Below are 23,076 nucleotides of genomic sequence, written 5' to 3'. Positions count from 1 at the left end.
TCTTTAATTTCTACATTTTTTCCCTAGTCTTCTATGTATATACACGGGTCTATCTAAAGAAGCACTCGTTAATATATATTTTAGGTGTTATATTTTTTTATAATGTAAGAATAATTAAAAAAAATAAAAATAAGGAAGGATGAATAAGATTAAATAAAAAAATATATATAATTATAAGGGAGGATAATAATTATTAATATATATATAATGCCTCTGTATATGTATATCCATTGGAGTGAAGTATTACTTTTGCGTTGATTCCCTTTTTCAGATGAACTGACGCAGCAGAAGGAATTTATTTTGTTAACCTTAAAGCGGAGAGCCTTTCAATCACTTTAAACTCAAAAAAATAGCATAAAATGGGAAGATTAATAGCATAACTCCGCATACCCCCCACTATTAATTCAACTCTAAACTGGAAACATCCAACCACCTAAACTGCACTGCATTGTCATCATCACCATAACAAAGACAGTTTAATTTAGAAGCAAAAGAACCAACAAGTCTGAATTTAATCCAATGGGGTGTTGCTGAATTGCATTCTATTGCAAGCTGATTGTAAAGTTGTACAAGGACATGCGCGTGCGCTTAATCTGTTGGTGTTATTTGCAATCCCTAATCCACTCTGGCCGGTATTTCAATTCATACAACGCGCTTCAGCAGAAAGAAAGAAGGTGGACATAAATAATCACACCATGCATGCATCTTTCCAAATTACACAAATGTCTATGAGACAAACTGCCCTCCGCTTCTTGGCATTCCAAAACAACAATTCATACTCCCAAAACCTTTTGGCTATCGGTACCAACAAGTTAATTTGCCCCCCCAAAAAAAAAAAAAAAATCAAAATTTTTATATTTCAAAAAGAAAAATAACAGAGAGCGTGGCGTGGCGATGAAGAACGCCAATAAGAACGAAAGAGAAGCTGCTAGTCCTTGAACAAGGACACATTTGAGAATCCCATTTTGGGCATTTTCTCCCCGTGGCACATCAGCCAATAAGCATCCTTGTCAACCTCTACGCACACAACTGCAAGACTGTGTACAGCAGCAAACCACACCAATGGACTAACTGAACAAATCTGGATCACGTATCATCAACTTGAGAATGAAATACAAAACTTGGGAATGTGGTAGTGATGTCTCTGTCCATAGAAAGAACAAATTTAGCAAGTGCACATGCATTGTCACTCCTGACAGTCTTTGAATGCAAAATCTTGATCATTTGGTAAGCTACTTATGAAGGCAAGCAACAGCAAAGGTACCTCCTTTCAACCAACAATGAAGCTGATGTATACACGGTTGTAAGAATGAAACAAAAAAAGAAAGAGCAGAGTGCATTTTAAATGGCAAAGTTTGGATATAATAATGTTATATAGGCGGAGGACAAAGTTGTTGGCTGGAAAAAGCTTCAAGCTGAGGAAGGATTAATTTGGAGAGACCATTACATATCCCCATGAGAACTTAACAAAATGTTCTCATGCCTCAAAGATCTATGCAAGAACTGAATATAATTCATGTGAAAGAACGACTAAAAAATCTTAGAAATTGCAGATAGGTCATCAAAGCAATCATCAATTAAGGACAAGAAGTCATCTATTATTCACATATCATGTTCCTGCTTCATAGATCTTGAAAGCTGTCCAAAATAAAAATCGACGGGGCCTAAAATGATTTAAAGAACAAAAGATAACACAAACACAACTCACTTAAGATATTGAAGAGTCATATTCTTCAAAAGAGAAGGATGTCTTAGAACAAGGCTACGCCACTCTTCTTTGTCAATCTTTCCATCATGCTTGGTATCAGCTTCCTCAAAGGTCTGAAATCAGAAAATGGATTAATATATTAGCTTCTTGCTCCAAGAAAGTGTTCCAAATAACTTCTCAGAATTTCCTGGAAGCAGATGCATAAAAGGTAAATGCTTGTCTTATCAAGAACAAAAGGCATGAGATACTGCAATCGTTAACAGAGCATCATGAACCAATTCCCTCTAGAAACAACTACAGATAATAACAATTTTTCTGCAGTGCAAAAAATCAAAACTTTGCCGTTACATTTTCTAAAGTATTCCAGGTAGGGAAGGGGAAAAGAAACACCATAATTAGATGAAAATCTGCAAACAAAAAAATTAACCAACCAAGAGGAGTACATAAGGGAATGAAGAGTGGAATTCTTGCCTTATCTATAATATTTTCAATTACATCATCTGAAAGATTCATGCCTGATTCAGCAAGTGTTGCGACTACCATTTGTTTTACCTACAGTGAGATCACCAAAAGTCAAGTTCCTTCCAGCAAGGCAAAGACCACAGAAGAAAATGAAAGGGGGAAAAACAAAGGATTCCACAATGTATAGAATAGGTCAAGGAAAACTTTGAAATTCATGCAAACAACCACCTCTGAATTATGAAAAGTAAACCAAAGACTGCAAGCTCAGGTACTTCCAAGGTGTATGTGCGTGATATACACAGAGATGCAGATTACAAAAACTCTTTCCAAGATGAAAGACCAAAGTGTGAAACAGGAAAAGAGAAACCATAGTTCATATGCATACACAGTCCATGGTACAGCAACATTATAGACTCTTTTGCTAACCAAGTAAAACAACTATATCAACTAGTCACTAATTAATTTCAAAACGAACGGGCAATGATGGTTGTCATGCTTTTGCTATAAGCACTGAAGTAGGGGCGCTAAAACAAAACTATGCAAACTTGTTTTTGCACAAAAGCATAGATTGAGTACAGAATCCTTTTATTATGCTGCCAAATCTTGGCAAAGAAAGCTACTCAGTTTCTAATGATTCACTGCCAAAGCTTTTCCATTGTTCTCTAAATGAATACTTTAGAGATGAACTAGAACAACCTGATCATGTTGACTTAGTCGTTTGGGGGTTCCAGACCGTAAAAGTTCAAACTCCAGATAGCAATCCCAAGCAATGCTAATTAAAAAAAAAAAGGATTACTAAAAGAAGTAACCCTTTATTTCTAACTGTTCTTAAACCCTAAACACAAAAATAACCAGACAATTGCCATATAATTACTTATATTAGTTCCAATAAGGTTATAAGGAAGTTACCTCTTGTCTTTCAATATATCCTTGCTGCTTGAGATCATAAAGTTGGAATGAAACTACAAAAGAGCAAATTTGGCATCACCAAGAGAAAAAATTGTCAGAACCATCTTGTGGTCATAGTGGTACGTACAAGTCAGGCCAGAATTTTCAATTCAAGTTACTTTATGTCCATAATGGGACCTACTTCATGGAAGCCACAACAATCAGTCAAAGTACAGTCTTGGAGGTAATGACCAGGTCCCAGAATTTCCAAATCCCTTCTCAACTGTGTATCTTATAAATTGTAAAACATTCCTTTGAGAGAATGAGAGAGAAGAAATAAGAAGTAAAAAGAAAGATGCTTACAGTCAATCTTATCATCAATCGGAGCATTTGGGTGAAAGACTGAAAGAGCGCGTGCAAACTCCTCAAAATCTAATATCCCATTATGCTTTGTGTCAAACAAGTCAAACACCTGGGAAGTTTTAATGATTTTGTCATCGATTATCAAAAGGAAACGTGACTAAGTTTGAATACTTTCCACACAAAGAGAACAGGGGGCGTCGGAAAGCAGCTTAGAAAAGCTACATACTCCTAATGGAGACAGACATGAATCAAACAAATCAATTCTATTGTTCAACATTTGCAGAAAGTACCCGATCAGCAAACAAGCTCTCCTTTTTATTTGTCTTAAATAGTGCAAGTTGAAACTCTTCCTGCAAAGCAATTAATTAGCATAATTAAGGAAAAAACATAAATCAACTACAAAATATAGAAAAACAAAAACATGAGGGATGTAACTGAGACAGAAAAAGTACAAGTCAGTGCATTGACAGTATGGCTATGTTTGAATAGCACTTGTACCACTTACGGTGAAATCTATTACCTTGTTGATAAGCCCATCATCAATCACAGCACTGCTGATCTTCTTAAATAATTCATACAGTGCCTCTATCTCACTGACACTGACTGCAGCCAGATTTCCCAAAAAGGGGGAAAAGAAGAAAAAATAACAGCAAAATTTCCAAATCAGAACAACTGGTAGACAACTGATAAAAAAAAAATTCTTATCAGCACGAAAGTGAAGTAAGCTCTGAATATTAGAAATTCCACTTAGTCAAGGAAAATGAGCTGAGCACGGTACAAAGAAGACAAACTCTCCAGATGCCCCCAATTTAGGCAATCTACTACTGAGAAGAAAATGCACCACATTTTCAAAAACACTTATAAGGTCTGCAAACCTCAACATCTTTGTTAGACCATTTATCACATAGGAGATATGTGAAGTAAGAACCAGCTAGATGATCATGTCTACTATCTTCAAGACTATTTAAATCATCTACATGTGCTTAAAATAAGTGTATTCTCTTCATGATTAATATCTTCTACGCCACTACTTTCTTGTATACTTTTGCCTTTCCTAAGATATGACACCAATTCTCCAAAAGAAGCCATGGTTCAATCTGTGGCCTGAGCTTGCATCAAGTTAAGACATGGCACCTGATATTGACATGGAAGAAGGAGTCACCAAGTGCTAGAGAAACTCCTTCAGTCTTTGAGAATTTATATGGACACTGGTAACTTATTTTTGCCTCATGCAGCTTTAACTCAGAGCTTAAATGCACTGTGAAAAGAATAGCATAGAGCAAATACTGCAGTCTTTGTTAATTTAAATCACCCCTGGCCAATCAGCAGTAGAAATTTCAGTCCAGTCAGATGCCAGAAGTTCAACTAAGTAAAATTAATTTCTCAATTTGCGCGACAATTATGTCAATGAAGCACGTGCCATTCAATGAAAATAAGGCTACGTGATCTAAGTAACAGTTTCGTTTCCTTCAGTGTGAAAAAGAAATGCAAGTGACATAACATAGGCTCTTAGTACAATGCTAGAAATCAGTCTTGAGTGACATACAGACAGTCTCCCTTGCAAGAGCTTCAGGATTTTCTAATCCTCGGGGTTGCTTACAAATTTCAGAATCACAGCAATTGACAACAGCAGAAAGTAAATGCTTCACACCGTCTAAGCACCGCAACATGATATCTTACAGAAACCAAAACACTCCATACCTGTAAATTAAATGTTACAAAATTTTTGACATATCATTTCAGAAAAAGTGTTGATGCATGAATTAGTGAAAAAACATCCAATGATATGTCAAAGAATAGGATATACTTAAAAGGAATAATCAATGAGATAACACTAAAAAAACTCCAAAGAATGGACTGCAAAAGAATAGGTAATTGCAAACAATTGAAGGTGTAACTTATCCATACACTTTTGTCTTTAACTGAAGACATCACCTTTTAATTCATTAATGTGTTTTCCATACTTTTGACATACTTGCACAACATATGTTTCTTTGTTCTTTTTTTGAATAGAAATAAAAGTATTTGGCCATACAGTAGCACGAACGCAGTTAAATTGTTTACTGATGATAGCAATATTGAATCAGTATCTTAGTAAACATGATATCCTCGTGTGCTTATATGCCAGTAAAAAAAAACATAACATACAAAGATATGTTCCAGAATTTTTGAACTACAAAGGCTGATGTTTAAAACCTGATAATGCATACAAATTGAACTTAAAACCAACTTATTATTAATCTCCGCTTTGAATTAATAGCTGATGTGTATGATTGAGCGATAGAAAAAAGGAAGGATAGAATCCACCATAGCACATTTCGCTTGGCGATAGCCCGTAATACTACTTTTATACGGAAAAGAACTTAAAAGAGATATTTCAGATAGCAAAATGAGATGTTGAATAGCTAGCTATTACATTTTAGATTCACGGTCAATAGTAAAAGTAAACTTCGATTTAATCTTTTCTTGTTTTTTCGTTTGCTTTCTGTTTTGGCAAAACCAGTCCCCGTCCCTGTGAGGATATATCAAACGAAGAAACAAAGAAACTTAATTAGATTCAGACAAAAAAGAAACTACAAGTTGCCTGAAGAATTGGCCTAGGAACAACTGAAAAGGCCACAGCCAAAAAAAAAAAAAAAAGGAAATGACTTCCTCCCCTTCCCCTTCATTCCCTCCAGCCGAAGAACCACAAAAAGAGCGGGACAGAGACAGAGACAGAGGCAAAAAGGAAGAAGCTGTAAAAGATTTGAAATATTTATCGAATGCATAAGAATGGTAGAAAGCAAAGCAGTGTGAGAGGCCGCATAAACAATGGATTGGAGACCCTAAACCACCGGTCCGTTTGTTTCCATATCCCTGAAAACCCCGCTAGGATTCAGAAAAGAATATGCATCCGCATCCACATTTATTAAACGTCCACAAACTGACAGATTTTTGTCAAAGCTTAGGGTTTTAAGCATTCCCCTGACAGCAAATGTTAGAGAAGATGAATATTAATCAAGCCCAGACAATACCGAGAAAGAGAAAGAGGAAAGTAGAGGGAAAAAGAGGGTCTTTTTTTATTTTTTTTTTCTTTTTTACCTTAATTAGAAGAAAATGGAGGGAGGACAGAGCGGAGGCAAGGAGGAGGAGGCGGAGGGCGAGGCCAAGGACTTGTTGCTGCTGATCATCAATAATTTCATGGCAGTTTCAACTTTCAAATCAATACGCATATTCTCAATCAATTCTACGGGGATTCATAATTACACCAGACTCAATAATATATAACAATATAAAATTAATATAACCCCACCTCCCGCCTTATTTCTTCGACTGCTAGTTGTGGCATTCTAAATGGTGATGATTGATGATTGTGATTATTTATTGACTCCCCCCTCTTCGTTTGGGAGCGGAGGATTTGGAGAGAAAAGAAAGGGAAAGAGGAGAAAGCGAACATTTCCTTCGTTTGTTAGTTTTTATCAGGAAAGAAAAGAAGAGAAATGGAAGGATTTAAGAGGATAAATGGTAAGTAAAATTTTTCCTTTCAAATTGGAGAGAAATGAAGAGAAAGTTGAAGGAAGCTTATGAAAATTTTTTAAAATATCTATTTTATCCTAAAAAATGTCTTGAACAAATATTTAATAATTTTTATATCCAAAATTATTTCACTAATTCTCAAAACTCCCAAACAACAAAACAATCCCTTCTCTTCTCTCATAACTTAAGTTTGCTCTGTTTTGGATTTACTTCTCTTTTTCTTTGGCAAACGGCCCGAATATCCTTTTCATATCCGCATTTCATATTATTTGCAAGGAAAACGTCCTTCATATTTTTTTTAATAAATTTTTTTATCCTTAACTTTTAAAATATTAATTTTATATTTTTTTATAAATTTAAATAAATAAAATATTATTTTAATTTAAAATTTCAATCATTTTTTAATATGAAATTACTGTATAATCCATATGCAATTATTTTTATATATATAAAAGTGCTAAGTTTCATTTTTTTAGCTATAAAAATAAATATAAATTGGATCAAATTTCACTTTTTTATGATAAAATAAATATTATTGGAATTAAATTTTATTTTTTTAAGAATAAAAATAAATATGAATTAGGTCATTTATTTATCTATAAATAAAATCTCACATTTTCTCTCCTAAAAAAATCACTATGTGAAGTAATGTGAGGGATTCATGTTAAAAAGTGATTGAAAATTTAAATTGAGATCAAAATTTATCGACTTAATTTTATATGCAATCTCAATTTATCATTTTAAATATAAAAGAATAAAAAAATTCATATGATGAAATATTTTCCATCTTTCTTAAACTGGTCTCTGAAATTACCTTTTTATCACTCGCGCGTAACGAAAATGTCCGTTAGGATCGAGGCCAGCGGCAGCGGGTGGGTCCAGCAACAGAGAGAGAGAGAGAGAGAGAGTGGAACAGCAACAGAGACGAGGGAGAGAGTAAAAGAGAGCACGGAAGGAAGGCAACACTGCCCGAGCGAAATCCGCCCCAACTGAGGAAGACTGGAGGAGGAGGAGGAGGCCTCTTCTTAGATCACACACTTGGCATGAAATTGATACTGAGAGTGAGGGAGAGTTGGTAGTGAATTTCGGAGTAACACAGTCTGATAGCGATACGGCGGCGGCGGGAGGGGTAACCACATTCTCCTCTCCTCCTCTACAGGATACAGACGACAGACTCCATTTTCACGATTTTGTCTCCTCTCTCTCTGCATATTGTAAGTTTGCCGCTGCACTTGGGATTGTACTTCCAATTTCTTTCTTCATTCTCTTCCATTTCCCTACGTTTTTTTTTTTTTTTTAATTGTTTAGTTGCCTAACATTATCATCCCACACTTACATTACATAGCTTCTACTGCTAATTGCTCTCTCTCAGGCTAGTGTTTGGGTTTTTTTTTCAGTATCTGAAATTTCCTGGATGCATGCAATGATGTCAGTTCTTGGTTTTCTAATTGGTCAATTTTAATTATATAAAGCTAAATATCTTATCAGTTTTAATTGGACGCATGCTTCATTCTCAATTTCCTATGTTCGTATCCATTTGATTGATGAATTTCTAGTTAGCAGCTACCCCATTCAAGTACTTGATTTGGGTCCCCAAATCCCCTATTTGTTTTCGCTGCTTTTTATGCCAACCCATTTTCCAACCCCTCCCAAACCACACTCCCCGTCTTAATTAAATATCTGCTGCTGAGCTGAAGTGGATTTTTTTTTTTTAAGTTGAGCTAAAGTGGATAATTTATACACTCTTTCTCCTTTTATGTGGTTTCCTCTATGCCTTTTTTAAATTTGCACTGCATTCAGGATCCTGTAATTTTGTTGGCCATCCAATCCAAAGGGGTTTTCTTGTTTTTGTTTGTCATCATAGTTCTATCTATATGGTTCTCCTCCTTTCCACGCCTAATCTGTCCTAAATTCATAATTCAGCCTTTTCATACAAAACTCCTCTTTTGTCGATCTTGTTCTGTCTTGCACCCAGCTTTTTATTAATACAAGGGCAACCACTGTACAGGATACGTTGCCATCTCAAGCTGTTTCCATACATGGCTGAAAAGATGGACGAAACCAGGAATGGAGCCTATTCTCAGCCACTTTCATTTGCCTACGATTCTAAGGTTGTCAAGGACATTCCCACTTACAAAGATGCCTGTGTGACTCCAACTTTGAGTTTTTCTAGCATACAGAATTGATTCTCTCAAATAATATGGCTCAATATGGAATTTAATTCATGCTGACATTGCAGAAACTTGAAGATGACATTCATTGTCTGGGTCTTAAAATTAAACAACATGAGGACAACATCAAATATTTGAGGCAACAAGTTCACAGATTGGATGACTCGATTCTTGACATGCAAGGTATGTCTCTTCATTTCTCTTTCCACTCATTAAATCAGCATGTGTGGTATGTTGCCTCAATTTGTGCTCGAAAAAGGGTACTTCGAGTTCTGATTGTACAGTTTAGAGGAATAGATTAAGAAGATGAGGTCTTTGGAGCTGAGCATTTCTGTGATTAATCCTCATGTCTTCTCTAAGGATGCTATTTTGCCAATTCATTATTCTCTCAAGTTAGTAGTACGTTCATGGTTTTATCTTTTCCCAATAATTAAGTTCCTAGATCTATCAGTTCCTTGACATGTTTTGCTTCCTGTCTACCTTTGTTCCTATTCTTCAACTATATCTTTTACATACAATTATACTGTGTGTTTATTCCCCACGCTGTTCTACGCTTCTGTCTGATAAGTTTTCTTTGTTTAGTTGCTCTTGGCAAGTATCATTCATCCAGTACACACAGGATGGAGAATAAGGATCTTTCTCACGTGGGTAGTGAAGAGGAGATGGTTGAACATATTCTGGCACATGAGAATTCTGCTGCTGGCACATTATTTCAGCTGAAAGCTTGTCATGAATCTCATGCTTCTCATCTTGCATGGATGAAAGATGTGGTTGGCGTTGTTGCTACTCTTGGAAATGTTGAGGATGATAACCTTAGCAGGTTCGTTTGACATTGGAGTCCTTGTTTAAAATTCTCCATACTATCAACTGAACACGACTTTCTCTATTATCAAGCTTGGTATTGGATTATATAAGATGATGGCATTTAACTACAGAGCTTATACCAAAAACTATTTGGTTTACCAAGTTTCTGCTATGACTTTCATCTTTCAGCATATCATTATTTTGAATCCAAGTGTCTTGTGCTTCTCATTTCTGTGAAGCTAGTGTTACGAACTTGTTTTTTAGTTTGACAGTTTGTGTTAAATCTTAATCTTAGGCTTCTCTCAGAGTATCTGGGGACAGAAAAGATGCTAGCAGTTGTCTGCAAAACCCATAATTGTGTTAAAGCGCTGGAAGCGTATGATAAGGAAGGCTTCATAAGTAAGACTTCTGGTCTTCATGAACTTGGAGCTTCAATTGAAAGGCCTCTAGATGGTCGATTTCTAGCAATTTGCCTGGAAAACCTAAGGTTTGTGGTTGCCAGATTCATCTGTTCAGCACTTATTTGTTTCTGCATAAAGCGTTTCTCTCCTCTTAATTATACATCATACTGCCTTGTATACAGACCATTTGTTGGCAACTTTGTGGTCAATGACCCGCAGCGGAGGCTTGACATAGTAAAACCACGATTACCTAATGGAGAAACTCCGCCTGGCTTTCTTGGATTTGCTGTGAATATGATCAACATTGACAAGAGCAACCTATACTTTGTCACAAGCAGTGGCCGTGGCCTGAGAGAGACTCTCTTCTATAGCCTCTTTTCCCGGTTGCAGGTGTACAGAACTAGGGAAGAGATGTTACGGGCTCTCCCATTTATGACTGATGCTGCTCTTTCTTTGGATGGTGGGATCATGAGAGGTGCTGGTATGTTTTGCCTGGGAAAAGGGTAAGAAGCTTTGTCTTGAAAAACATTGGTCAATTTTGTCAAAAACTTATTTGGAAGGGGAAATATTTCTGATTGATATCTGTTAGAGAGTAAACAACTTGTGCCATTTTTGGAAGTTAATATTATGGTTCCTTTGAGTCCAATGTTACATATACTTCTCCTTCAAACTTGTTGATTTCCAACTCATATCATTGACTTGTTAACTTAAATGCATCATCAAATGAGCTGCTGTGGAAATCTACCTATAGAGTCCTAAATTTTTTTCCTCTGATATTTATGAGGTTCACATACCTATCCCTTTTGTTTCTTAAATGCTCTCTGATTTTTCCTGACTATCCGTGTTTTTGATGAAAATATACTGAAGGTGCTTTAATCCCTTTCTGATTTTTTAAATGGCCACATAGATTGCCTTTTTCATATTATATTTGTTTTTGTTTTGAAGCAGTAAAACAGGAAACTAAAGCGAGGCTTCTTCTTTTGATCAACTTCAGGAGACATTCTCATCTTTAGTGATTACTGAGCCCCATGAAAAGAGTAATGATCAGGGCTCTATCCAGGAGAGTGGCTTGGCAAAAGAAACTTATTATATTAGGAAGGAATACATAAAAATAAATGTGTGAAATGTATGTGTACCTAAAAATATTGGTGGTTGTGGTTTTGAATTCTCTGTGGATCTTTTAGGCCATTTACTTGACTACTTTGATTTGCTTTCTGGATGGAGACCTTGGCCCTTTGAATTGATCCATAAAGTAGAAGTTGATAGGCCTAATGCTTTAGTATTTTTAATTGCTGTCCATATGTTCCAAAGCTCAAAACACCAGAAAAGTGTCCACAAGTGAGGTAGCAAAGATGTAATGATCTAAAAACAAGTGTATCTGCGAATTTATCTATTGATCCCATATTCATTTCCTGATAGGCTGTTTTCTGTTGCTTTGAAATTGTGTGCATGCAGAAAAGACGTAGTTCTGAGGTTTCCCAAAAACTCAGGAAGGTCAAGTCTACCTAAAGAGTATTTTGAAACCGAAACTGCGATGAAGGAGGAGAAATGGAAAAAGGAAAGATTGTCGGAAGATATCCGAAGAGAACAAATAGTTTTGGACCAAGTGAAGTTCAATTATGAAATAAAGAAACAAGAGTTTGTCAAATACTTGGCTGAGAGCTCATCACATTCAACTCAGGTAATGCTGCTGCATGCTGCAAACAATTGTTCATGTTCTGAGTACTTTCATCCTTTGATGTACTCTTAATATTAAAAAAACTAGTTGTATGACACATTAGATGACCTTTAATATCTTTTCCTTCATAAAAGATTTTGCTGGATAGTCAGAAATGATTTTAGCATGATGCTCATTATTAGATTATGGTGTTTTGTATCTGAAAAATCCTTCATAAATGATCTATCGATGGGCAATCTCAAACATTTGAATGTTTGGTCTGAAATAATTTGGCTGACTTTGACTTCTCTTGCGCCATTTACATATCAAAACCAGATCATGAATTGGAAGTGCCTATAGCATCTGTAGTTAGCCATCTCTTCCAAGTATGAAAGTTTCACAGAAATTTCCCCTAACATTTGATTTCTGCAGAGGAAGGTTAAATGCATTTACACTCAAGAACTAGAGTCAGGACCATTGTTCACATCTTTTGGAAGACCAAAAACACAATGAGACATTTTATAGTAGTTCCCAATTATTAATACATCCGCGAATGAAACTGAGAATGGAATTACTGAATCCAGATTCTCTTCCCAACGAAACCTCCGAAAAGAACTTTTCTTTTGCTTAAGCTATTAGGAATCACAGATAGGAAATTCAAATCTAACTAAATATAGCTCTGTTCAATTTGACATTTGGACTGAGAACCCTGAACGAAATGATCTTGCAGGATTTCTACTATTACATAATCATTAGTTTTTTAAGTTAATGCGTTAATATTTCATTGGCATGTCATGCATCGCTTGAAAAATTCCTAGAAACACAATATTTTGTTTTCCGAACAAGCAAGAAAAACTTCAATTTTGGTGTGGTCAACAATTAAATTGGGAAAAGGTTCTAACATTGACACTAGAAAATGTCCACAGAGATCAGTTAGTGGAACTTATAGCAAACTATTACTATTTCAGGTGAGTGCTTTTTATTGTTTTATGAGAAACTCCAAGAGACCCTCCAAATTATTCTAATTTTCTTTGTAAGTGAATTTAATGATTTCATCTGTTACATATATAACTACTATATGTCAAAGTTAGGGCTTGATGGACAAACACGTTTTCTCTAGTTCTGCAACTGTAGTAAACCAAGCCCCTCCCCCCAAAATTTTCTGTTAGTGGTAAAAGGGGATAGATCAGCTGTACAAAGGGGGATGAAAAGAGGTGGAGGGGATTTGAGCTCCTTCCACCTGGCCTTGGGCAAGCATTTAGTGCAACTGGACCAAACCACCACTGGTTGACCCTTCCTTTCATGTTCATATAATGTTACATGAATGTCAACTTGGTGTTTATGAGAGCATAAACATGCTCTGAATTTGAATATCACCCTTAAGAATATTATAGGATATTGTAGGGAACCTTGTAATCACGCCATACATCAAAAAAGAGGTTAGTGGAATTAGCTCCTTACCAAAAGGTGTAGGATCAGTGATTACTCTATTTGCAGCTTATAGCAAAAAACTTGAAAACGGTTCTCTTGATAACTTTCATTTTTTTTTTAAATGGATACTCTAAATTTGGAGAAGAATTTAATACATCATTAAAATTTCTCATTCAATTTATTTACCATCATACCAAATTAAAAACCTAAATTGGTAGTAGATTCACATGAGGATTGTTTAGGTTCAAATCTGGAAGAATATCTGAAAGTCAAATTCAAATATGATGGCTTATTACAAATTATTACAAATTTGAATTGAGCATTAGTGTTATACGTCATGTACTTTTATTATATATAAGGACTAGGTGAGTATGTTTGTCCACATTGAACATGACACGTATCCAGTTGAACGTAGTAGATTTGATTTTTTGAACTCTTTTATGCATGAATCCTGGGTCTCACTAAATGCTGGGATCTTCTATTACTAGGATCCCATCCAAATTAACTAATCTTTATGAACAAGTGGTAAAATGATTCAACTATTTAATAGTTGTATTTTAATCAATCAGGAATGCTTTTCTTTGAAAAGACAGTTGATAATGTCATGTTCGGTAAAGACACGGTCCTTTGTTTATGGTTCTTTAAATATATTCACATTCCAATTTGTTAGGGAATATACAAATTACCTGGGAAGGTAAATAAATGGCTCATGAGCACAAGTAGGAATGCAGTGCTATCAAACCTGCCTGCAGGATAGGGAATTTAGGATGAGGACAAACCGAATATGTTAGTTTAGAGACTAAATTGAGGAAATTAAGTGAATAGGGTCGAAATGAACCTTGTCAAACCTAGGAGCTTCCTCGATGGTTTACCCAAAACTAAAACATATTTCCTTGGAAGATAACAGAATGAGTATTACAAGTTTATAACACAGAGGACCTAAGAGAAGATTGTTAGCTATTGGAAAAACTCTAGTTTGGCTTAGTTCAGTCTTTATTAGTATCGCCTCTAATATGATGATTATAAATTGGACTAGTTTTGTGAATTCTTATAGTAAATAACACAAATGAGTTGGATGCAGGTAAATAGGACATGGAGAATCTTACATATAACATGATTTGATTGTCTTGATAAACAACACAGTTAAAAAAAAAAATTGTGTTTGGTGATCAATTTATTCATGTGCAATACATTTACTCTTATGTTGCCTTTGACTAAAGACATGTTCAAGACTAGTACTCAGGAATTGACTGTCAGCTGGCTATATTATTTGAAGCATTTATTGTTTTATTGATTATGGACCATTGTCCAGTTCATATTTTCTTGACAAGATCTAAACTATGATCTCTTTACATGCAGCACCAGCTTCAGTCTGAACGCGAGAGATTGACCCCAAGATCATAACGGTACCGAATCAAAGATCCAGCTGGAGTCTCAGACTAGATGAGCAGCATATTTCAGAAGCTTGTTCTCTTGGTTAACTCGTTTCCTCGTTCTCTTGGTTAACTTGTATTTTGAATTTGTCAATCTTGTGAATCACACTCATTTTTTACTTGAGGTGTTGAAACTTAAGAGAGGCTCTTGGCTTATCTGTGGGCAAATTTTTGTGCATGTATTGCCCATTGTACACAAAGTAGTTTGTACACATCAAGAGATTCGGTTGCAGTGGCCTTTACTGCCTGCCAACTTCTTGGCAACTGTACAGTATCTTCTTTTGGTTTTGCATTTTATTGATGCGGTACTCAAATTTGCTTGACCTCGATGTGAGAAATTTATTTAATTCCTTGATTTTTCTTTTGATGTGTTGGAATAAACATTAGGTTCATCATTGTCGTTCAGAAATGATATGTTCGTATAAAGGCTAATCTAACAGAGTAGTAGTTTTATTATGAAATGTTGATATTAATTTCAGTTTACATGTTATATCAGATAGATTAGACCTGGTTATCATGGTGGGAATGGTAGGTAGGGTTCTCTCTGCAGAAAAACTGACGCCTTTTACCTGTAAAGTTTCCTGTAAGTGTTTGTATTGTGTTTTTTTTTTTTTTACAGTCTATTATGGAGCGTGGAAGATAAAAGGTCTAAAACTCTACATACAATTTCTCACATAATGTGGGTGCTGTTTTGTTGATTTACACAGAAGAACTAGAGATACCACTGTTATCAAACGAGGGAATTATTCAGTGAAGGAACTTTAATAGTGTGATGCAACTTAAACAAGAAAAAGCTACAGATCTTAGCACCTAAAGAGGAAAATCTCTAAGTGGTTTAGGCCCCAAATGGAGCAGATATGGAGTAGTTTCTTCTGCTGAACAATCATGTCGGAAATCATGCTTCAAGAATAGAAGAAAAAGCATTACTAAATACGGTAAACATATTGCTGAATGGTTTCTTGCTGAAGTGTACTTGAGTAAACATATTGCTGAATGGTTTCTTGCTGAAGTATACTCGAGTTCTCCGCTGAAACGTGGAAAGAATTTACCATTGAGTCACTCCGCTACCTGCTACTAGGATATAGCTTTATTGGAGTTTTTTGAGTCACTCCTTCAGTGAGCAACAGCTTCAATGGACTACTGGGAATAGTTTCAATTTGAGTGCTGTACAAATTGGTGATCGGCATGTCCAAAGATGAGCTCTGATTAGAAATCTGCGTTTTATTTATCTACAGGAGAATATACTCGACTACGTTTGTGCTAGCTCTCTCAGCTTTTACCCTGGCTGTGGTGCGATCCTGTTCTCCTGGCTAAGATCTGGAGATGCTCGGGCTTACTCCCGTTATTGCGGTCTCTGACTTCCTTGCCTTTCCTTGAATCTCTTACGGCACCATCGTGTCTAGGAGTGTCTGATGTGGGTTCCATGCCCGGCCTGCCATCTGACTTGCTCAAATTTTTATTTACTCGTTTGCTTGCAACGGGTGCATGGTGTTTGAGTCCCTCTGCTTCAGGTGATTCTTTACTTGAACGCAATTTAGGTTTGCTCATATCATCCGTGCAAAGTTGTGAGATCTGTTGCCAGCTGCGAAATTGCTCTCCAGTTGGAAGTTTTTGATCTTTTCCCCTGTAGCCTCTTCCTTGGTCGAAGAAGAGTGCCTGCACAATAGTTCTCAAAGGTAGATTCTCATTTCTCACTGCATGCAAACGTATCTCCGGAGGCAACTTCTGGCAGTCAAGAATGCGGCAGAGCTGCTTCTTATCTGCTTTGGCCAGACCAGGATGCTCCTGGGCAGACATTTGTGAGCAACTAGCAGTGTAGACAGTGAAGATATACACAAGCATTTTTTTTTTTTTTTTTTTTTTAAAAGCGTGCATTTATTTGGTCGTCCTGCATGCATTTTATGTTTGATAAATTAACATGGAATTGAAATGCTCCAAAGGCAAATATTGCATGCTTCTCATTCTTTTTTTTCTTTGCCCCACAAAGCATTCCATTTAATGGTCAACTAGATAGTGCGTGCACACAAACTATACTATCTATTCTTTCCTGTGTCCGTGTTTAGTTGCAGTCAAATTACGGCATCATGGCTACACAAACACTAGTAGTAGCAGGTTTTGAGAGAACAAGGAATCTGCTGTTGGCATTTGTGCCCAAGTCCCATTTCATGACGATTGAAGCTTACCTTGAGATAAAGGTTGATTGCCTTGTACAGTTGATCATGCTGAGGTCGCGCAATTTCTGGAACAGCTTCAGCTAATGAAACCACTTTCTGCACCGGCATATTGACATCCATTGCGACCGCTTGAAGATAAGAGTCAACGAGCTTTCCCACATTAATGATTGACTTAATGGATTGCCTCTCTCTTGATCGTCTCTTCCACAGCCTCAAGAAACTTTCTAGTAGTGCCCCAACCAAGTCAATGTCATAGGAATAATGATCATCACAATTACAAGAGGGAACCAGCAGGTCATTCGGCTTTGCCTCCTCTAGTTGCTGGCCTGATCTCCGTATGAGTTCAGCCTTTATTACTGGAGAAACCGCTAGGAGATTTGCCAAGCTGAGGAGTCTCAGTAGGAATCCGACTGAGACAGATCCTCCATCTACCGGAATCAAGCTAACAATGGTTTCAAGGATTTGCTGTTTCCTTTGGGCAGATTGGGCACCTGAACTTTCAGAAGATCCACTGGTCTTTGTAAGATCTGGTAGCCAACGACATGCATAGACGTGCAAAGCTTCACCAATCAGCTGAGGAGGTAGAATGTTGGTGGACCTTACGGCAGCAATGATGCATCTGAAGGGGTCTAAATCAAGGTCAGATACATCCTCTGTCCACCAGTCTCGTGGTACGGAATGGTGACCTTTTCGTTCATATCCCAGCCTAGTGTAAGTGAAGGACCATGTGACCTACAAATGTCCTTTACGCAAATTAAATACTAATGTCTAAAATGGAAGATATTGGCTAGTCTTTGGAGCCAATCAGAATAAATTAGGATTCAGAATATCTCTGACCTTTGCTGGAGGTTTCAGTATTTTCTCAAGAATAGAGTCAATGCATCTTCTAATGATCCCAAGATTCTCTGACCACTCAGGAACCTTTCCAGTGCTCCGCAATGTGACAATGGAATCTTTCCAGCCTTCCAGAATGCACGAAGTGAAGAAAGCCTCTAGCTTTGCAACGAAGTTTCCCTTCTCAACTGCTTCAGTCATTCGGAGGAACTTTGCAGCACAGAAAGCAGATACAAAATTATGAGCACTGAGATTGATTGTGATTCCATAGCAAAATTTTGCACACAGCTCGAAAGCATTTTCTCCTCCAGGAATATCATGCAGCTCAAGAGTAACATTTCCAGATTCCTCAGAGACTGAGCAAAGTTGTTGCAGGAGGCCACACTTTGGAAGTAGCGGAAGCTGCAGTTGGAAAAAATTCTAGAACTCATGCACAGGATCCTAATAATCGCAAGTGTAAATGCGAAAAATGGTATGCTTCCGTAGCTTGCAGTAGGAACAGGAGTCATTTAATGTGCATAAAATTCTCTTTGAGTTAAAAATGGTCCAGGGATTGTTTGTTTTTCAAAAACCAGTTGCGTAAAATCAGGTTATGACGATGAATCTCCGAGATTGGCATATTAAAAGGTGCAAGACATGCTGTTCTTGTCCCTTGTCCTTTTCTTATTAATCCTCGGGTAGCCTTGGGCTCCTATATATTCCGCATACTGATTTGTTATGACAGTTGTGAATGTCCTGAGGCTTGTGATAGTGATTCTCACTTCTCGGCTCGGCTACCATTTTCGTCTCGTAGATTCATACGCTATCCTATTATGGATATCTCATGTTTCCTCATTGCTGAGTATACTGTGAGTTCTATCTAATACCTTTCAAATTCTCATTGCAGTACAGCTTTTTGGGTTGCGCCTATTGGTTTCCATTATGAAGCCAAACCATCACATCACACAAGGGGAACGAACATATAGAACTCAAAACATAACAAATCCTTTTTCTTTTCTTTTTTCCCTTTTCCTATGTATCATTCATACCTTGTGAAGGTGATATGAAATGTTGTTGATGCGAACAGTGAGGTCAGTAGGCACCCCTGAAATTACAGTCCTGCATCAATATTTACGAAACAGATTGCGTTAGGCAGATACATTTCTATTAATTTTATCATGATGGCAACCTAGTTCCGTTCCAATTTTTGCTTAAGATTCATGCATTGTACCTGGTGGCCTCTTCTGTATAGAAGGTGTCCGGTCTTGTCCCAAGCTTCATAAATTTCATTCTGGCTGCTTTGCTTTTTTTTTTTCCTTTTACTTTTTTCTACTGTGTTGCATTAAGCATTTCAGAAATGGCATAAGCTGCAATCTGGACTCGGTGTGCTCAAATTTCTGAAACATTGAAAGTCGAATATATCTCGTCATTAGTTGAACTCAGCCTGAAAGCATCTATCCGTAGCTGCATGCAGGAATTAATTAAAAGGAAAAGAGTGCAGATATGATGTCAATTGGACGTTAGTTTGTATACATCCTCAGAATAGGCTGTTAGAGAAGAGAAAGGACTCTTATCTCAATAATATATCATGCACACAAATTAACACTTAAAAAAGGCAATTGGATACGAGCAGACTAAGTAGTATGCAAGAATCGAGCATCAAACAGGAAGATGCAGAAGGAATGAGATTTTGCTAGTAGATACCATACCAGCGGATGATGCAATGCAATCGAGGGAGAATGTTTTATTAATTTCCGTAAAAATGATTTTGATCCTCCATTATAAGTACTAGGAATGGGAATAGGACAAAGGCGAACAACTGCTTCAGTTTAGGATGTCCTAATACGCTTTCTGAGCTAGCTACAAAAGCTTCGGCGAGCACCGAGCTACAAAAGAGCTATACAAGATGGAAGAAAAAGTACAAATCGATCTGCAGAAGACAGGAAAAACTTAGTGGAAATTGGAAGAAAGATAAAAAGTAGTGTATTAATTACAGCAATCTAGCTTATACCATGCATTTCTTTGCTGACTTCAGATTATTCCTTTGAGATGCAACCCTAAATTCTTTCTTTCTTCCAGTAGTATGATGTTACTCCTTGTATTCCATTTACCATGGAGTAAAAGAAGAAGAAGAAGAAGAAGAAGAAAACAAACATACATTGGAAACACCGACTCCAACTTTTGGGCTGTCATATTGCACTTTAATCTGGATGATTAATGCCAAAAAAAAAAAAGAAATGTAATAGGACTAGGATTATATATGACCGCCTAGCTAGGAAGGTACTGTACATATATATATGTATATCTTCAACTTCAATATTACTAGTGTTTGTTAGCTAGGACAAGGATTAGTAAGTAATACCCTGCAGGGCCTAGGCCCCATCATTCCCAACTCACCTTATAATTACGGTCGTCCTCCTCATATATAATATACGGCATCTCATTTCTGACTACTCTGGGAATTAAGAAGAAGAGGTAACATATATAACATCGTGATTCATGATGATTTGCTGAAAACAGGACAGCATTTTATGTTCATCCCGCGGGGGGGATACTACTACTCTTACATGTATTAATTTTTCATTTCTACCTACCTACCTCTATGTGGTTTCTTTCATTTATAAACTCCTCAAATCCTAATTGGCATTCATTTGCATCAGAACTAAACAAAGTGAAGTTAACACTACTACTACGCATATATAATATAACGTTTAAGAAAAAAAGGAAATTAAGATAAAAAATAATGATTAATTTTGGATCCTCTGCTGCATGCTTTGCCGTTAACTTACTGATGCGAGAGCGTGGAATAAGAAGATCGATAATGGTGGGTGCTAAATAAAACCTCAAACATAATGATGAAGTATAAACCAAATGCAAAACATTATCAATCAGGAGAATACTGCTCTCATATATATACATACATACAGTAAGCATTGTAACGTAAGAGAGAAGATTAATTAATTAAGCACAAAAATCTTTTCAATCTTGCACGTACGCTTGTATATGTATATATGTATATGTTCGGCCAATATTAGATCGAGTACGTATACGACTAATCTAAATTGTTGAACAGTTAGTATTAAATGTATTGGAGCCTGCAGCAGGTACTCAGACTGATCCTTAAAGACATAACGTGATCTGTAATTGCACTTTGGTCCTCAGAAATGCATTGCATGCAGAACGTAATCCTCATCTCATAATTTAATTACTCTTCTACGCGACACGCGGGCTCCATCGCAATATTCCTCCGACGCCCACAATGGCTGTTGCCTTGCAGTTGTCGGGAGGGAAGAAGGAGATCGATGCAGCGGCTAATTAAGAGAAAAGGAAGATGGATGGACGGACTTAAAATGAACAGCAGCCCAGCCAAAAATAAAGAGCATTTTTTCCTTTTTTTCTGTTTACAAAAAAAATAAATACTCCATTCTTTTGCTACTACTCCATATATTATCATGTCGTTTCTCCAAAAAGAAAGGGAAAAAAATGGTAAGCAACTGACACGTTATCAATCCATTCATTTTGAAAGAAAGAAGTGTCTCTAGCTAGTCAGTCCCTTCTGCTTGTTTCCTAATTAGATTAGTAGGAGTATAAATTAACCACCAGCAAATATATCTATATATCTATATATCTATATATATATATATAGAGAGAGAGAGAGAGAGAGAGAGAAGCAAGTAGTATAGTAGCAAATTTCTAGTAGTAAATCCCAATTCCCGTGAGTAATTAAAGTACTAGTAGAAGCTAGCGTTGGTGAGCGTGCCAGTAATTATGCACCAACAATCATTGGGAATTCAACTGGAAAATTAAAATCCGAAGAAGGGGACGAATCTGCTCTTAGCTAGCAGGCAGGTGCGTAGCTAGTTGTCGACTAGTCCCCCGCCTGGCTTCTTTGTCCATACTCGATTGGATTTTCTTTTCTTCGTAAGGTCGCTCACTCACTACTAGCCTACTACTTTCTCTACAAAAAGAAAAAGAAAAAGAAAAAGAAAAAGAAAAGGACACAAACACGAGCGCGCGCACAGTAATTGTATTATTATTATTATTATAACAGGATTCCTTTTTCCTTGCGAAATACATTTAAGTCACTCAACCATCCATCTCAAATCATTTGAACTGATGCAATTAAAACAGCAAAAGCATGGAGCTAATTGGAGATGAACATACCAAAATATTCTTGTTAAGAACCACCCGGAATCTTAACTCAGACCGCAACCGTCCGCAAAGTTTGGAGGAGGCTGCAAGAGAAGAGAATCACCACCACTCAGGTGTAAGAAAACAAACATGCTTGGATCAATGCTTTGTATAAAAACGGGAAGGGGGGGAAAAGAAAAAAGAGCAGGCAGGATAGAAAGGACGGACGGAATATTTGGTTTGTCATGCATGTGATGATGAGTCCAGAGAGAGAGAGAGAGAGAGGGAAGAAGGCCGCCGATATGTGGAGTTGGACACTAAACCCTACAAAAGACGTAGGACTGTTGGAGGGAGCAAAGACCAGAAAAGATCGAGCGCTGCGTAGCATTCTACATCGATCAAGTGCTACGCTGGCTAGGCTGCTAGCTAGTCTCTCCTACTACTAAGCACCCTTTTTTTCTCTTTGGGGAAGGGGGTGGGGGCGGTTCGAGGATAAGGGTTGGCGGGGGAATCTAGCAATTACACGGAGGATAGCTTTGGGCATGGGGGGCTTTGCTCTTACATGGGAGTAGTCAACTTAGTAATGTATCAAAAGCACGTTATCATTATCTACTTGAATAGAATGGGAAAAAGGTGAAAAGGAGTGGCTTTCCTAATTTCCCCCCTGCCCTGAATATGTACCCACAAATGACTGAAATGCATTTCTCCCCAGATAATATTTAGATAAGCTTGATCTACGTTTTCGTACTGTATGACGAAAGAAAAAAAAATTTGATGTTGGATGATATATGAGAACGAAAGAAAACTTGTGAGTTTGCATGGATTAGATGATTTCCAAAATATTTTTAAAAAAACTTTATTGTAGATGTATCCGTAGAAAACTCTGTTTGTATAGTATGTTTTGATGTATTTTTAAAATTTTAAATTTTTTGAGGTGTTTTTAAATGTTTTGAATATGTCCCTCCTCCTTCTACCCTCCACTCTCAACTTTTCATCACCACCCCCTCTTCTATGCCTACTTCTTCTCACTATCGCCCTCTCCTCTATTTTCCTGCCCTTGCATGCCACATTTTTCCCTTCTTCTTTACCATTCTCTTTGAGGAAGAGGGGGAAGAGAAGGAAGA

General features: G+C 36.9%; 3 protein-coding genes across 16 annotated transcripts; 1 reads left to right on the top strand and 2 right to left on the bottom strand.

Annotated features, from left to right (window-relative positions):
* Positions 1 to 655: 655 nt before the first annotated feature.
* On the bottom strand, positions 656 to 6,856 carry LOC140003655 (calcineurin B-like protein 2). Of its 8 annotated transcripts, none has more exons than XM_072065841.1 (10): positions 6,503 to 6,852; positions 5,838 to 6,385; positions 4,968 to 5,122; positions 3,927 to 4,024; positions 3,712 to 3,771; positions 3,422 to 3,530; positions 3,080 to 3,132; positions 2,180 to 2,260; positions 1,709 to 1,821; positions 656 to 1,144 (listed from the first exon to the last, which is right to left on the bottom strand). In XM_072065841.1, the coding sequence occupies exons 3-10, from the start codon at positions 5,089 to 5,091 to the stop codon at positions 1,087 to 1,089; spliced, it is 696 nt and encodes a 231-aa protein (XP_071921942.1). In that variant the 5' UTR covers positions 5,092 to 5,122; positions 5,838 to 6,385; positions 6,503 to 6,852; the 3' UTR covers positions 656 to 1,086. The 8 variants fall into 8 exon arrangements, with proteins under 8 accessions (XP_071921942.1, XP_071921944.1, XP_071921949.1 ...); XM_072065843.1 differs by having other exon boundaries at positions 5,838 to 5,933; XM_072065848.1 differs by having other exon boundaries at positions 3,942 to 4,024; positions 6,503 to 6,850.
* A 916-nt stretch (positions 6,857 to 7,772) lies between these two features.
* Positions 7,773 to 15,157, top strand: LOC140014729 (protein DEFECTIVE IN MERISTEM SILENCING 3-like). Of its 3 annotated transcripts, XM_072065839.1 has the most exons (8): positions 7,773 to 8,151; positions 8,946 to 9,048; positions 9,177 to 9,291; positions 9,691 to 9,928; positions 10,208 to 10,399; positions 10,496 to 10,816; positions 11,769 to 11,994; positions 14,761 to 15,157. In XM_072065839.1, the coding sequence occupies exons 2-8, from the start codon at positions 8,977 to 8,979 to the stop codon at positions 14,803 to 14,805; spliced, it is 1,209 nt and encodes a 402-aa protein (XP_071921940.1). In that variant the 5' UTR covers positions 7,773 to 8,151; positions 8,946 to 8,976; the 3' UTR covers positions 14,806 to 15,157. The 3 variants fall into 3 exon arrangements, with proteins under 3 accessions (XP_071921940.1, XP_071921941.1, XP_071921939.1); XM_072065840.1 differs by lacking the exon at positions 7,773 to 8,151 and having other exon boundaries at positions 8,952 to 9,082; positions 14,767 to 15,157; XM_072065838.1 differs by lacking the exon at positions 7,773 to 8,151 and having other exon boundaries at positions 8,952 to 9,082.
* Positions 15,158 to 15,561: 404 nt separating this feature from the next.
* On the bottom strand, positions 15,562 to 22,472 carry LOC113708836 (BTB/POZ domain-containing protein At5g47800-like). 5 transcript variants are annotated; one of them, XM_027231459.2, is made up of 7 exons: positions 22,181 to 22,467; positions 21,986 to 22,056; positions 19,053 to 19,218; positions 18,871 to 18,940; positions 17,846 to 18,244; positions 17,018 to 17,740; positions 15,562 to 16,619 (listed from the first exon to the last, which is right to left on the bottom strand). In XM_027231459.2, exons 3-7 carry the CDS (start codon positions 19,109 to 19,111, stop codon positions 16,104 to 16,106), a joined length of 1,767 nt encoding a protein of 588 aa, XP_027087260.1. In that variant the 5' UTR covers positions 19,112 to 19,218; positions 21,986 to 22,056; positions 22,181 to 22,467; the 3' UTR covers positions 15,562 to 16,103. The 5 variants fall into 5 exon arrangements, with proteins under 5 accessions (XP_027087260.1, XP_027087262.1, XP_027087264.1 ...); XM_027231461.2 differs by lacking the exons at positions 21,986 to 22,056; positions 22,181 to 22,467 and adding exons at positions 19,531 to 19,751; positions 19,833 to 21,262; XM_027231463.2 differs by having other exon boundaries at positions 15,562 to 16,594; positions 21,986 to 22,472.
* Between the last annotated feature and the right edge of the window lie 604 nt (positions 22,473 to 23,076).

The sequence above is a fragment of the Coffea arabica genome, chromosome 9e (assembly GCF_036785885.1).
Source record: "Coffea arabica cultivar ET-39 chromosome 9e, Coffea Arabica ET-39 HiFi, whole genome shotgun sequence".
Taxonomy (NCBI): Eukaryota; Viridiplantae; Streptophyta; class Magnoliopsida; order Gentianales; family Rubiaceae; genus Coffea; species Coffea arabica.
This window is presented reverse-complemented; position numbering and strand designations above follow the sequence as displayed.

Excerpts from the sequence above, each read along its gene's own strand:
- LOC140003655 (XM_072065847.1), bottom strand. The coding sequence starts at position 5,091 with ATGTTGCGGTGCTTAGACGGTGTGAAGCATTTACTTTCTGCTGTTGTC. Across the intron at positions 4,025-4,967 it reads TCTTGCAAGGGAGACTGTCT|TCAGTGTCAGTGAGATAGAG; the intron begins GTATGTCACTCA and ends ATCTGGCTGCAG. Across the intron at positions 2,261-3,079 it reads GATATATTGAAAGACAAGAG|GTAAAACAAATGGTAGTCGC; the intron begins GTAACTTCCTTA and ends ATCTCACTGTAG.
- LOC140014729 (XM_072065838.1), top strand. The coding sequence starts at position 9,005 with ATGGAGCCTATTCTCAGCCACTTTCATTTGCCTACGATTCTAAGGTTG. Across the intron at positions 10,400-10,495 it reads ATTTGCCTGGAAAACCTAAG|ACCATTTGTTGGCAACTTTG; the intron begins GTTTGTGGTTGC and ends CCTTGTATACAG. Across the intron at positions 10,817-11,768 it reads ATGTTTTGCCTGGGAAAAGG|AAAAGACGTAGTTCTGAGGT; the intron begins GTAAGAAGCTTT and ends GTGTGCATGCAG.
- LOC113708836 (XM_072065836.1), bottom strand. The coding sequence starts at position 19,111 with ATGAAATTTATGAAGCTTGGGACAAGACCGGACACCTTCTATACAGAA. Across the intron at positions 18,941-19,052 it reads TATACAGAAGAGGCCACCAG|GACTGTAATTTCAGGGGTGC; the intron begins GTACAATGCATG and ends ATATTGATGCAG. Across the intron at positions 18,245-18,870 it reads TTTCATATCACCTTCACAAG|CTTCCGCTACTTCCAAAGTG; the intron begins GTATGAATGATA and ends TTCCAACTGCAG.